This window comes from Chrysochloris asiatica, unplaced genomic scaffold (assembly GCF_000296735.1).
Source record: "Chrysochloris asiatica unplaced genomic scaffold, ChrAsi1.0 scaffold00120, whole genome shotgun sequence".
NCBI lineage: Eukaryota > Metazoa > Chordata > Mammalia > Afrosoricida > Chrysochloridae > Chrysochloris > Chrysochloris asiatica.
This window is the reverse complement of record NW_006408638.1, coordinates 1,140,833-1,154,658: the sequence shown is the minus strand read 5'-3', so window position 1 is coordinate 1,154,658 and position 13,826 is coordinate 1,140,833. Positions and strand designations below refer to the sequence as shown.

The 13,826-nt window shown below is 40.1% G+C and overlaps 1 protein-coding gene across 1 annotated transcript in view; it reads right to left on the bottom strand.

Annotated features, from left to right (window-relative positions):
• The window catches only part of LOC102821967, a 178,795-nt gene that overhangs the window by 119,057 nt on the left and 45,912 nt on the right, over positions 1-13,826 (bottom strand). The window contains exon 3 of the mRNA XM_006868594.1: positions 2,248-2,675. Coding sequence (XP_006868656.1) covers positions 2,248-2,675 — 428 coding nt within the window. The remainder of the gene's footprint in view (positions 1-2,247; positions 2,676-13,826) is intronic.

Here is a 13,826-nt window from a genome sequence, read left to right as displayed (position 1 = left end):
AACAACAATCAAGTTACAACCCCTACTCCTAGTCCTAGAGTATATATGAGAGCTAGTCTTATTAATCAGTTATCACTTCTTACCATGTCATCAATTTCAAGAGGATGAAAAAAAAAAAATCTTCATTTTAGTTTGCATTTCCTTGATTTCTGTTTTAAGTGCCATGGAGTTCATTCCAACTCATAATGACCCTGTATATGGTTTCTACAAAGCATCTGGTGGGTATGAACCACTGATCTTGCAGCTAGAAGTTCAGGGCTTATTCTACAGAACCACACCATGATTTAATTTCTATTGAGGATAACTTTTTATCCTTTTTTTTTTTTTACTAGCAATTAATATTTCTTTTATTTGAATCATCCAGTTAAAACATTTTTTCTGTCATTTTTTTGCATGTAGTTCCCATTTGACAATTTAACTTATCTTTGCTTATGTTGTTTACATATGGGGGTTTGAAAATTGGGAGATACCCAATCTGGCAATCTTCTCTTCTTTGATATCTCCCAATCCTATTAGACTGAGAAAAATCATCTGTCACTAAAATAACAATTCACATACAACTCTTTTTAGTGCTGTAGGTTTGAGTTAAGTATAAGCTTTATATTTTTTCCTCCAAATTGTTAACCAATTCCCCTAACAAATTTTCCTTCCTATAAGAACATGCAATGCATCACATCCAAGTGTTCACTTCCTAAATATAAAAAGGTCTTTTTCTAGACTGCCTATTCTGTTGTTGTTGTTGTTAAGTGCCATCGAGTTGATTCCGACCCATAGCAACCCTGTATAGGGTTTCCGAGGAGCAGCTGGTAAGCTTGAACCACCGACCTTGCAGTTCAAACGGCTTTGCAGTCCAGCGCGTTAGCCCACAGCGCCACACTATCTAGTAAATATTATATCCAAATTACACTGTTTCAATTACTGTAGCTTTACCAGTACATGTCAACATCTGGTAGAGCAAGGAATGCTTGTGGTACAGTGGTTAAAAGTGTTTGGCTGCCAAGCTTAAGGTCTGTAGTTTGAATCCAACAGCTGCTTCTTGGGAGAAAGATGTGGCAGTATAATTCCATAAAGAGCTACAACCTTGGTAAACACATGAGTCAGTTCTACCCTGTCCTATAGGGTCAGCATGAGTCAGAAGTGACTCGATGGCCATGGGCTGTAAAGCAAGTCCCCACTAAATCATCCTTGACAGGCAAAACTCTCAAGTATCTGCATTACATTTCTCACAACTGTAACATGGGTCTGTACCTATCTCACAAGCTTACTATGAGTTAATTAACTGAAAGCACACATGAAGACACTTTTAAAATCATAAAGAACTATATGATTATAAGTTATCTATATCCTGACTACAGTATTACTGATAGCCTCTTCAAACAGTAAATTCTCAGGCAGAGGTAAAATTAAAATCAATAAAACAGAATGAATGAATCCTTTTATGTTATATAAGATGTTTAATGGGCTCAACACTGCAATATCTATTTCTCAAGTACGAGATATTCCTTCTAACTCATTTGAGGAAATGATAAAACAAGTTTGAGCCTGTTTGCTAATCAAAAAGAGAGAAAGGGTGGACTGTCTCCTTAATTCATGTAAGATTTCAATTTCTTAGAGTTGTAGGGTAAGTTATTAAGGCTAGCTTCATGAATATAATCTATTTCATTTTTAAACCATTTTAACTTAATTCCACAAAGAGAATACAAAACTCAGGACCATTTTTGTACCCAAAATGTATATACTGAGCGCACATGAAATGTCCAAATACAGGAGGAATTCAGACAAAACACAGCATTCTCAATCAAAGAAGTCTTCAAGTAGAAATAAATCGTGTACTACCGCAACCTTAACAGGCATCAGTACTGATCCCTAAAACAGGTAAAAAGGGCACACATTACCCATATGGTAAACAGTAACATGATTTTTCAGACTATAGTAAATGTTACAGAGTCCCTGGGCAGTGCAAATGGGTAATGTGCTAACCAACCCATTGGAGGTTTGAGGCCATCCTGACAAGACTTGGTAGAAATATTTACCAAACTACTTCTGAAAAATCAATCATTGAAAACCCTATACAGCACAGATCTACTTTGAAAAGCATGGAGTCTCCATGCATGGGAATCAATTCAACAGCAATTGGCTTAGTAGGAACATTAAAGACTGCTTTCTCCAACTTCTTCAATTAAGAAGATTGAAACTAAGACCCAAAAAAGTTGATATTTTAAATTTTCAATTAAATTTTAAGCTTACTTTAGCAAATCACTAGCTTCCTGTTCACTGTCTTGTGTTGTATCCAAAGAAAAAGCATCTGAGGGATCAGTTGAGTTGGAATCCTGTTCTTCTGTTGGAAGCGGCTGAGCTCCAATGGAGCTGCTGATAATCTCCTTCTCCCTTTTGACCCCTTCCTCAGGAGAGTCACTGTGATTTGGTAAATCTTTCTCAGTTTTGTCATGGTCATCTTTGAAAGAAGACTGTTTGGTTTCACCAAGAGATGATTTTCCTGAGATATTGAAGAGGTTACCAAGAAACTGGAAAAAGCTTTCTTTAGGCTGTCTATCGCCTTCTCCTATTTTGGTATCGGAAGCAGAGCTGGAAAGATCACTTGGCTTTTTGGAATCTTCTTGCACTGGAGGAGTGATTGGCTTTTCAGCATGGTTCCTTTTGTCCTCATTTTGAATCTTTGAAAACAAACGAAAGAATAGTGAGCATCATTAATTTAAAAAATATCCTACAAACAGTCTTTGGGAGCTACTTGTTGTTGTTGTTGTTAAGTGCCATTGAGTCGGTTCCGACCCATAGCCACCCTGTACAGGGTTTCCGAGGGTGTAAATCTTTACGGGAGTAGAAGGCCTCATCTTTCTCCTGCGGAGCGGCTGGTAGTTTCGAACTGCTGACCTTAAGGTTCACAGCCCGATTCGTAACCACTACGCTACCAGAGCTCCTTTCTAGAGGTCAAATGCATCATATTCTGAATAAAGGTAATGTTGTCATTAAGTGACAGAGTCTGTTCTGACTCAGAAGAAATCTTGTATACGGTTTCCAAAGAGTGACTGGTGGATTTGAACCTCCAACCTTGTGGTTCAAACTGATCTTGCAGTCCGAGTAAAGGTAATAGATTGCATTAATGAAATTTTTCAAATTTTAAGACTCAGCCCAGGAGTCCTGGAGGTGTGCTGTGGTTAATGCTCTGGATTGCAAATTCAGTTTGAACCATAAGGTCAGCGATTCAAGCTCACTAGCCTCTCCTCAGAAACTCTAAACAGGGTTACTATGGGTCAGAACCGACTCAACAGCAGTCAACAGCAGCAACCACCTTTGAATAAGCTTTGGTATACATCCACAAAAATAAGCAACCCAAATTTCATTGATTAACTGAAAAAGAAATGGGTATAATGGAATCCTGTAATGACATAGATAATTCATTTAGAAGACACACAAATATGCCAAAAAAGAATTACAAATCTATACTATATCTAAAACAGTGTTTTCAGTTCCCTGCCCACCCCTACCCCTCAATGGCATCTCTTTAATGTAGTGTTGGGGGCAGTGGTAATTCAATGGTTGAATTCCCAACTTCCATACAGGAGACTTAGGTTCAATTCCCAGGTATTATACCTTATGCATAGTAATTACCCATCTGTCAGTGGAAGGAAGCCTGTTCACTGCTATGATGCTAACAGGTTTTAGCAGAACTTCCAGACTACTTCTGAAAATCATCCAATGAAAACCTATGAGTGCAGGACCAGACAGCATTTTACTCCATTGTGCATGGAGTCACAATGACTCAGGGGACAACTCCACAACAGCTAATAACAATAACGGGGTGTTAAAACTTACTTTTCCCTAATCACCAACCCTTAAATTGAAGTTTAATCACCACAGATACAATGCACATCTATGTATGTACCGTGGTCCTTTTGGAGGAACATAACCCTAATAATAGTGAAGAATTTCCACTCCCCTTGTGGGGGATGGATTGCCTCCCTTTAAGACTGCATACTCCAGAGGATATTACCTTTTGAAATCCTCTAGATAACAAAATACCTTATCAGTAAATGTACTTAGCAGGTTTTTTAGTTGCCATCAAGTTGGCTTACACGCTTTCCATGATCTGATATATTTGAGCCCACTGTTGAGGATACTGTATCAACCCATCACACTGAGTTTTCCTCATCTTTGATGACCCTCTACTTTACCAAATGTCAGAAATAAGTCTTTCCTGAAGGTACATCCAAAGTGAGATTTTTGAAAGTCTTACCATGCTCACTTCTGACACGCATTCTGGTTGTATTTCTTCTAAAACTAAGTTGTTCATTCTTCTGAACTTTGATATATAGTTAGCATTTAAACTGTTCTACTAGGGTTGCTCCAGGGCACTTAACAACAATAACAACAGGGTTGCTATGAGTTGGAAAGACTCAATAGCACTTAACAACTAGGAAGAATAGTTAGAACCTGGACTTCAAAAGTAGAACGCAGTATTAAAGAAAATTTTACAACAAAAAAAGATTTGTAACTTTTCCAGTAATTCACATTTAATAGCATTTAACACAGAATGAGTTCAGCATATGTGCTTATTATCCTATGGGTCAGAACTGACTCGATGGCACTTAACCACAACAACAAGGCACCACATAAGATGCATGGAGATTCTAAATTGAAGACTCCATGATACCTGCCTTTTACAGAGCTGAGTCTACTTGTTGTTGTCATTATTAGGTACTCTCGAGTCATTTCCAACTCATAGCAATCTTGTCTAGGGTTTCTGAGGAGAGGCTGGTGGATTTGAACCATCAACCTAACAATTCACATTTCAGTGCTTAACCTACAGCGCCACACCAGGACTCCTATAGTCTAGTAGGGGCTTTTTAGTACTTATGTATTCACTGTTGGTCAAAGTAGTTGCTTTGATTCTTTTACAGTAATTAGCTAACCTGCTACATATGACAGGAGTCCTGGTATAGTGCTGTAGAATAAGTACTGCGCTACTAATAGCAAGGTCAGCGGTTCAAACCCACCGGCTGATCCTCAGAAACCCTATACAGGGTCACTATGAATCAGAGCCATCTCAACAGCACTTAACACTAATGGTTAAAAAAGGTGCCTCTTATGAAGACCGGTTTGTTTTTTTTAAAGTGCACTTTTATCGTTTTATTGGAAAATGTTTGACTTCCAAACCTGCATAAAATAAAGATGAATTTAAAGAGCATTTTAAAATAAATAGACAAGATGATTCAAATTCAGTTCAACTCCACAAATATTGACTGATAATCTATTATATGACAGACTCCATGCTATGTACCAGGGTTACGGTTATGAATAAGAATGATGACTTGTATTTCTTGAACAGTTTACAATCTACTGAATAGCATACTCAGCAAGTCTTTAACAAACAATATAGTTAGTTACAAAGGGAGAAGTAAAGCACCCGTGGGAACCCAGGACAGGAGCAACTGGTCCAGATATATTGGAAATAAAAGTAGAGGAAATAAGTTAGGGTACGTTCCCTAGAGAAAGTGCCCTTTGAACGTACATCTAAAGAGCGACTATGTGTTTTCCAGGTGCATGTCTGTGTGTGTGTTGGGCGGTGGTGGGGGAACATGTTTGTGTGAACTTAAGGTGACAACTTCTAATGAGTAATATGACTGAGGATAAAGTACAATAAGGAGATGGGTGAGACAAGTCTAGAGAGATCATGACATGCCTGATCTGTATCTAAATTCATCTTTTATATTAGAAAGCTAATAGTATTTTCAAGCATTCCATCATTTTATAGAAAAGCACCTAAACAGGCCTCAGCATTTCAGCATAAAGCGCCACACTGAACGAAGTTATTCCTGAACAGGAAAGGAAAGACAACATGGTGCTTCAATTCAGAAAAAGCCCACCATGCCAAACCTGATGGCACCAGACATTCTGGCAGATGGTAAACACTTCCCGAGAAGCATTCTACTTGCTCTTTTTTAAGTTATCAGTTATGTTGTTTGTTGTTAATTGTCATCCAGTCGGTTCCGAATTAAAGAGACCCTGTACAGGGTTTCTGAGGGGCAGCTGATAAGCTTGAACCTCCAATCTTGCAGTTTAAACCGACTTTGCAAGTCCAGGGCATTAACCCACAGCGCCACACCAGGATTCTACCAGTTATGGTCCTGTTGAATTACTTAAGATGGCCCTCTTAATACTGTCTTTGTCATTCCAATCAAATGACTGGGTTGTTGTTGTTAAGTGCCATCTAGTCAGTTATGACTCATAGCGATCCTGTATAGGGTTTCCAAGGAGCAGCTGATGGGTTTGAACCACCAACCTTTCAGTTAGTAGTCCAGTGCTTATTCTTTAATGCCACACCAGGACACCAAATGAATGGGTACGATTCTGCATAGTGGCCCATCAAGGGGATTTGATAGCTTGCTAATAATGTCAACAAGGGACGTGGCATCCTTCTGGGGCTGGTGGTGATCACATGCCGTGGCATGGGTCCCTACTCATAGTGAACCTGCATAGGATTTCTGAGACTGTAAATCTTTACAGGAGCAGAAAGTCTCATCTTTCTCCCACAGAACCACTGGTAGTTTCGAATTGCTAACCTTGAGGTCAGCAGCCCAATTCGTAACCAATATGCTACTAGAGCCATGCAAATGAGGTATATGAAACCCTAACATAGGAACTGGTCAGTACTGCCATACTGCTGTTTAGTGTTAACCATGAAGTTGGCTCCCACTGATAGCAACCCTGATTAGGGTTTCCAAGGAGCAGGTGGTGAGACTAAACCACAGACCCTGTGGCTGAAACCAACCTTTTGGTCTAGGTCTTATCCTACAACACCATACCAGTACTCCATACAGTCATATAAACTTAAAATGAACCATTCCGGAAGCTGGAAAGGGGACTCTCACACCCATCGAGAGAGAAAAGCCAGGAGTAGAGCATATCCTTTGGACCCGAGATCCCTGTGTTGAACCTCTTCAATCCAGGACCAGAGCTGTGGCACTAGAGACAACAAAAAATAGCAAAGAGACAGTGGCAGCAGGAGACAGTGGGATGTTAGGTCCACAGAGAGTTCAGTGTGTCAGGTAAGAGACTTGCTGAATGACACACTGGGGTGCCTCCAGGCACTTGGTAAGCTGTTTGCTGGCCCACAGAGCATTAGCTGGCACTTAATTAGCAGGACTAAAAGAACTTGGTTAATACTTGCCCAAGCAGTGAAGAGGCCAAAGGCCTCAGAAGGTCAGAGAGAGACATGTCTGTGGACACTGTTTAGAAGAGGCTGTCCTGATCAAAGAACTGTATCTTGCATTATTTCTGATCCTGAATTCTAACCTGTGAATTCTCTAAACCCCATCAGCGTTGAATACTGTGTGAATTCTGTTTGGCCGGTATAAGGAATTATTGAACCCAGCAGAGAAGCAGAGCATGCCCTGGGAGGGACGGTTAGTGCCAGAATTGGTAACACTGGAGGATGGAGGTTCACCTGACAGCTGCCACACTGGAATCAGTCTTGGGTGGCTGAGGCTGACTCTCTTGCTTCTGCTCCCACCGCCTTGTAAAGTTAGAGAGGTCAAACACACTGCACACACCATTTTTACATTTGTAAAGCAAACTCACATTCATGTGCTATACTGGCACACAGATTGAGCTTCTATGTCAAAGAGCATGCTGGCATTTTCACCTCACACTTCCTGCATTCCAAAAAGCTTACAACAAATGTGCCAAATTGCCGTGCCTTCTGAACGTGCATGTTCACATACTCGTCAAAGAAATCTATGTCCAACAGTCTCTGTCAGATGTCATGCTCACTAGTCCTTAAGAGAGGAAAGCTAAAGTGTGAGTCAGAAAATGATCAGCATATCAAGGAAAAACAACCTTAGGGCATTGTAGGTTCCTGTGATACAGTTTTCCAAGAGGCTGATTTTTAAGAAGGCAAGAATGTTGTAATGATAGGGTCATTTGTCAACCTCAATCCATATTTTAATGCAAGTTCTAAACAGTTTACAGGCACACCACAGTGAAGACTAATAAAATTAATTGTTGTTAAGTGCTGTCAAGACAGAGAGCTGTGACACCAGAGAAGCAACAGAGAAGTCACAGAGAGGCAGCAGCACCAAGAACACATAAGATAGAGTGCTAGACTTCCAGCTCCTGCCACAAAAACACCAAGTGTGCAGAGTGGGGCACCTCCCAGACATTTGTCTGGGGAGCTAGGTCTGCCAACACACAGAGCTAGAGCTGAGGCTCACTGTCAGAATGGAGCACCTTTAAGGCATGTATTGTCAGTTAAAAGAGCTTTACTATATTGCCCTAACAGGGCACAGGCCAAGGGGCCATGTGGTTGAGAAGTCAAGGATCAAAGAGAGGTGTGCCTGTGGGCATGGCTGAGAAGAGTATCCATGGCTTAGAAACTGGATCCTGAATATTTCTGATTCTGAATTGTTAAATTTCCTAGAAAATCCCATATACATACATGTCTGCGAGTTTTGTGTGGCCATTGCAATCAATTATTGAACCCAGCAGAGAAGTAGAAAGTGCCTTGGGAGTGATGGTTGGTATTAGAATTGGAAAAGAAGGTTGGAGAATAGAGGCCTATCTGACCCATCTCATAGGAATTAGCCTTAGGCTGATGTTGAGTTTGATTCTCCTTTCTCCTTGTGAAATTAGAGATCAGATGCCACCTCCACAAATTTTAAAGGGTACCTTGGTCCAATCCAAATAATGGCTTCCAAGGAGACCAGAATGGGCCGGTTTAAGTCAAAGCAGAGAGCTCAGCTCAGAAGGTTATGGTGACTATGTTATGGTAATCCAAATGGGTAATCGTAATAAATTTCTTCAATAGACACAGAAAAATTACAAGTCTTATTTATCATGAGTTTTAAGAAAACTGGAAATTGCAATGGTGAGAAAAAGGCCAGGAAAGTCGCACCAAGGGTTTTTTTTCCATCAATTTCATTGGAAAATCTTAATAAAAGCCCAAGGCTTTTATTACCCAAATTAAAAAATCATTTAAAAGGAACATGATTCTAGTCCTGAGGATACCAAAACTGCTATTTTGATATGGAGTAAATCAAAGAACAAGGAATTCTTCAGATAAAAGTTAGATGGAAACACCACCTTCAGGAGTATATGGTGGTTATGTGCCGTTGAGTCGGTTCTGACTCATAGTGACCCTGTACAGGGTTTCTGAGGCTGTAAATCTTTGCAGGAGCAGAAAACCTCATCTTTCTCCCGCGGAACAGCTGGTAGTTTCAAACTGCTGATCTTGCGGTTCAGAGCCCGATTCGTAACCACTACAGTCAGGAGTGTACAGACCTAGATAAAGGCTACGTCAGGAAACAATAGGATCATATATTTTTATATTTCTGTTTAATAAAGATTTCTATCATCTGTAACAACACTTGTTGACTTATCCTTATAACTTTGCAAAGGAGCAGCAATTCTGCTGACCAACCAGAAGTGTGGGGGTCACTGCTGAAGGGTTAGAAAGTATAGCCATCCTAACCAAAATTAACCACTGGGTAGTTTCCCAATTCTAGGCAACAGTCACTGCAATGGTCATTTTCAACTCAAACCAGCAGATCAAATTCAGCTGAAAAGCTCTGTAAAAGGCAGATACCCTGGCCCTGTCCTCCAGAGGTTCTGATTTAGGAGGCCTAAGTTTTCCTAAATGGACACAGAAAAAAATCACACGTCTTAAGAATTATGAAGAAGTTTTAAGAAAACTGAAAATTTCATTGGTGCATTTTAACAAGCATCTTGGAAAACTACTGCAGATAATTCAAGAATCAAACTTTAAAATACATGAATTTAGACTATGCTGGGCTCTCTAGTGACATCTTAGGTTAACAATACAATTGTGTGTAACTTAACATTCCACATTATTCTGAAGTACAGAGAACACCTGCATGAAGGTATAATGCCAAGAAAGCTCAAACCAGGTCAGGTCACCTCCTTCAGGTTATTTGTCTCCAAAGGCAAAGGACAAAGAATACTTATAAAAGCAGATGGAGTAAAGAATGCCAAATGCTACTTTAAGGTCAACAAGATGAGGACCAGCCTCCTCACTGATTTTCAAATATGTCAGACACACGCCTACCTCAGGAATTTTGCATTTACTCTTTTCTCTGCTCAGAATGTTCATCCCCCAGACAGATACATGACTCACTATCTTTCAACTCCTTCAAACCTTTACTTAAATGTCACCTCCTCATTGAGATCTTCCCTGGTCACTCTATTTAAATAGCAATCCCTTCCACTTTGAAACTGCTTATCTCCCTGTTGTTGTCAAGTGATATCAAGTCAATTCCAACTCACAGTGACCCTAAGAACAATGGAATGAAACCCTGCCCAGTCTTGCGCCATCCTCGCAATCATTGCTAAGTTTGACCCAGTGCTGCAGACACTGTATTAAACCCATTTCACTGAGTTCCTTCCTCTTTTCTGCTGAGCTGCTACTTTATTAAGGTTTTTTCCATTGCTTGTTTCTTCTTGTTCCCCAAGTATGTGAAACGAAGTCTTGCCATTTTCTAAAAGGCATAATGGCTGCATATTTCCATGACAGATTATTTTCATTCTTCTCAAAGTTCATGCTCTATTCAATATTCTTCACCAACACCACAATTCAAATAAATCGATTCTGCCAGTCTTTTTTATTCATCATCCACCTTTCACCTGCATACACCCAAGGTTTAGGTCAAGCACATTTAGTCCTCAAACTGACAACTTCGCTTTTGAAAATTTTAAAGAAATCTTTCACAGATTTGTCCATTGTAATACATTGTCATTTGACTCGACTGCTGTTTCCATGGGTTCTGGTTGTTTATCCAAGTAAAATTAAATCCTTGACAATTTCGTATTTTCACCATTTATCAGGATGTTGCTTATTGGTCCAGCTGTTAGGATTTTTTGTTTTTTTGAGGTGTATCCCATACTGAAGGCTGTCGTCTTTCATCTTCATCAGTTTGTACTTCAAGTCCTCTTTGCTAGTCTGATTTTTCTCCTTTGTACTTGCCAGGATCTAACACACACACACACACACACACACACCATAATATCAGTCTCAATCTCTAGAAAGCAAAATAGTTGAGAACAGGAGTTTGGGTATGTTTTATTTATTGCAGTAGCTTCAGTATCTCGAAATGTGCCTGGCAACGGTAGGAAATCAAATATTTGTTAGATAAATAATAAAATGAGGATCACAGAAAAGCCCTACAATTGCAGCATACTCATTAACAGTTCATATATTTGTGTGTAGAGCTTAAAACTCAAGGTGGTAAGAAGTAAGGAGGAAAATGCAGTAAAGAAAAGGATATTAGAAAGTAGAAAGGATGAAAGACTAAAGACAACAGTTTAAATTCTAACACAGAAGTAGCTTCTTATTACCAGTTTGTGGATCAGCCCTATCCCTATTGTTTGTTATTGCTATTAAGTGCCATCGAATGGGTTCTGATTCATAGCGACCATACATAGGGTTTCCAAGTAGGGGCTGGTGCGTTTGAGCCACTGATCTTGCAGTTCAAACCAACCTTGAGGTTGAGTGCTTATCCTATGGCACCACACCAGGACTCTAATAACTGTTAGCGACAACCAAGAAAATCTGTGGAAAGGAATCAATTGCTATATAAGAGAGCAGGATAACAGGTTGCAGAGGAAAGTCAGACGGTGATTAGATAAAAAGCCCAGAGTAAAGCATTAACCTTGGAGAATTGTTGTTGTTAGGTGCCATCGAGTCAGTACTGATTCAAAGCAACCTTATGCACAACAGAACAAAACACAGCCCAGTCCTCTGCCAATCTCAAAATCACTGCTATGCTTCAGCCCATTCTGCTGCCACTGTGCTAATTCATCTCATTGGAGATCTTCCTCTTTTTCGCTGACTCTCCATTTTACCAACCATGATGTTCTTCTCCAGGGACTGGTCCTTCCTGACAATATGTCCGAAGTATGAGAGATGAAGTTTGGCCACCATGGCCTCCAAGGAGCACTCTGGCTGCACTTCTTCCAACACAGATCTGTTTGTTCTTTTAACAGCCCATGGCACTTTCAATAGTCTCCTCCAACACCGTAATTCAAGTGCATCAATGTCCAACTATCGCATGTATGTGAGGTTACTGAAAATACCATACTTGGAGCAAGCACAGTGTATTCCTCAAAACTGACTTTGGTTTAAACACTTTAAAGAGGTCTCGTGCAGCAGATTTGCCTAATGCAATATGTTGTTTGATTTCTTGACTGCTGCTTCCAAAAGTGTTGATGGTTGGTCTGAGCAAAATGAAGTCTTTGATAACTTCCATCTTTTCTCCATTAATCTTGCTGTTATTTATTGGTCCAGTGGTGAGGATTTTTGTTTTCTTTACATTGAGGAGCAATCCATACCAAAAGCTGTGGTAAAGTGTTGTTGAGAAGGTTCCAAGTCACAGAGAACCTGTATAGGGTTTCTGAGGAGCGACTGGTGAGTTTGATCCGCCAGTGTTTCAAACTGACTTTACAGTCCAGCACATTAACCTGCTAAATCCCAAGAGATTCTTCAAGTGGATAAGATGATGAACAAGGTTCTGGCAGATGGCTCTGAATCTTCGTAAAGTGAGAGAAGCGATAACTAGGGGAAGGAAGGAGGGAGAGGTAAAGTCCAGATTTAGCATCCAATAAAGGAGAAAACTTGGAAGAGTGTTTCTGGGCAATGTACCTCCTATCAGCAATAGGATGAAACTAGATGTACCATATAGCAGCAAGAGCTACTGTAAACTTTATTCAAGCATTCAACAAAAATAAACACGTAGAAACTATTCTAGTTGATCGGATGCCATAGTCAAAAAGATACCCAAAGTCCCGCTCTCTCAAAGCCTACATTTTATTGATATAAAACTTTTTGTAGGTCTAATCACAGTTTTATCCAGTCATCTCTCCAAAATAACCATAGTAGGTAGCCCATGCTTTACCAACATGGTGGCTGGTACAGTGAACAAACTCATGAAATAGAGTAAGCTTTGAGTCTATTACTTTAAAATGATGGTATGACTCTTCCTTTACTGTCTCTAGCACTTGGCTTGGTCATCTTTTCTTTAACAGAACCCTTCTTCATTTTGCATAGTGAGAACAAACCTTTACAACACCCTGATTCCCTAGTTCTTCAGTTCCCTCAACTCAGATGACCTCCATTCCCATTCTACCTTATCCTTTGGCTAATCCTGGCCCTTGGCATAAGCTATAAGCACCTCACATCATAAAATGAATCTCAGAATATTCTCCATTGTTCACACCTTCTTGTTTTTCCAGCCCTCTTACTTCACTGCCCGAGGTATACTCACCACACCTGTTCTCCTGGCTCATCATCGCTTCTGTTGTGATTTCTTTACTCCATCCTTCTCAGTTATCACAAATTTTCACCTTTTCTATCAAGCTGTCAAAACCCCAGTTTCATGTTTATTAAATAAGTGAAGTCTTGCCTCAAAAATGAACATACATCTGCACAGTTATGCGGATCCAGCCTGCCAACAATTCACATTTACAGCCTCAGTTGGAAATCACTCTGCAACCTTTTCCCAGTTTCCACCACAGTTACTTCAAACCGTTCTCCTATCTTCCTATTCCATTCCTTCCCTCAGCAAAAGGCCATCACTTCCACTTCAGAGACACCTCTCAAGTCCTGACTCTGCCTCTAACCTCCCCATCTTGCAATAGCAATACCTGTCCCAATGGCACCCTCTTTATGCACCATCATAATAAAGGGAAGACGGATTCCTCCTCCCATGACCAATTCCTCCACCAGAAATGTATGGCTTCTCCTGAACAACCTCAGGTCATTCTCTCCCTCTCCAAACCTCCAGCATTCAAAAATATTT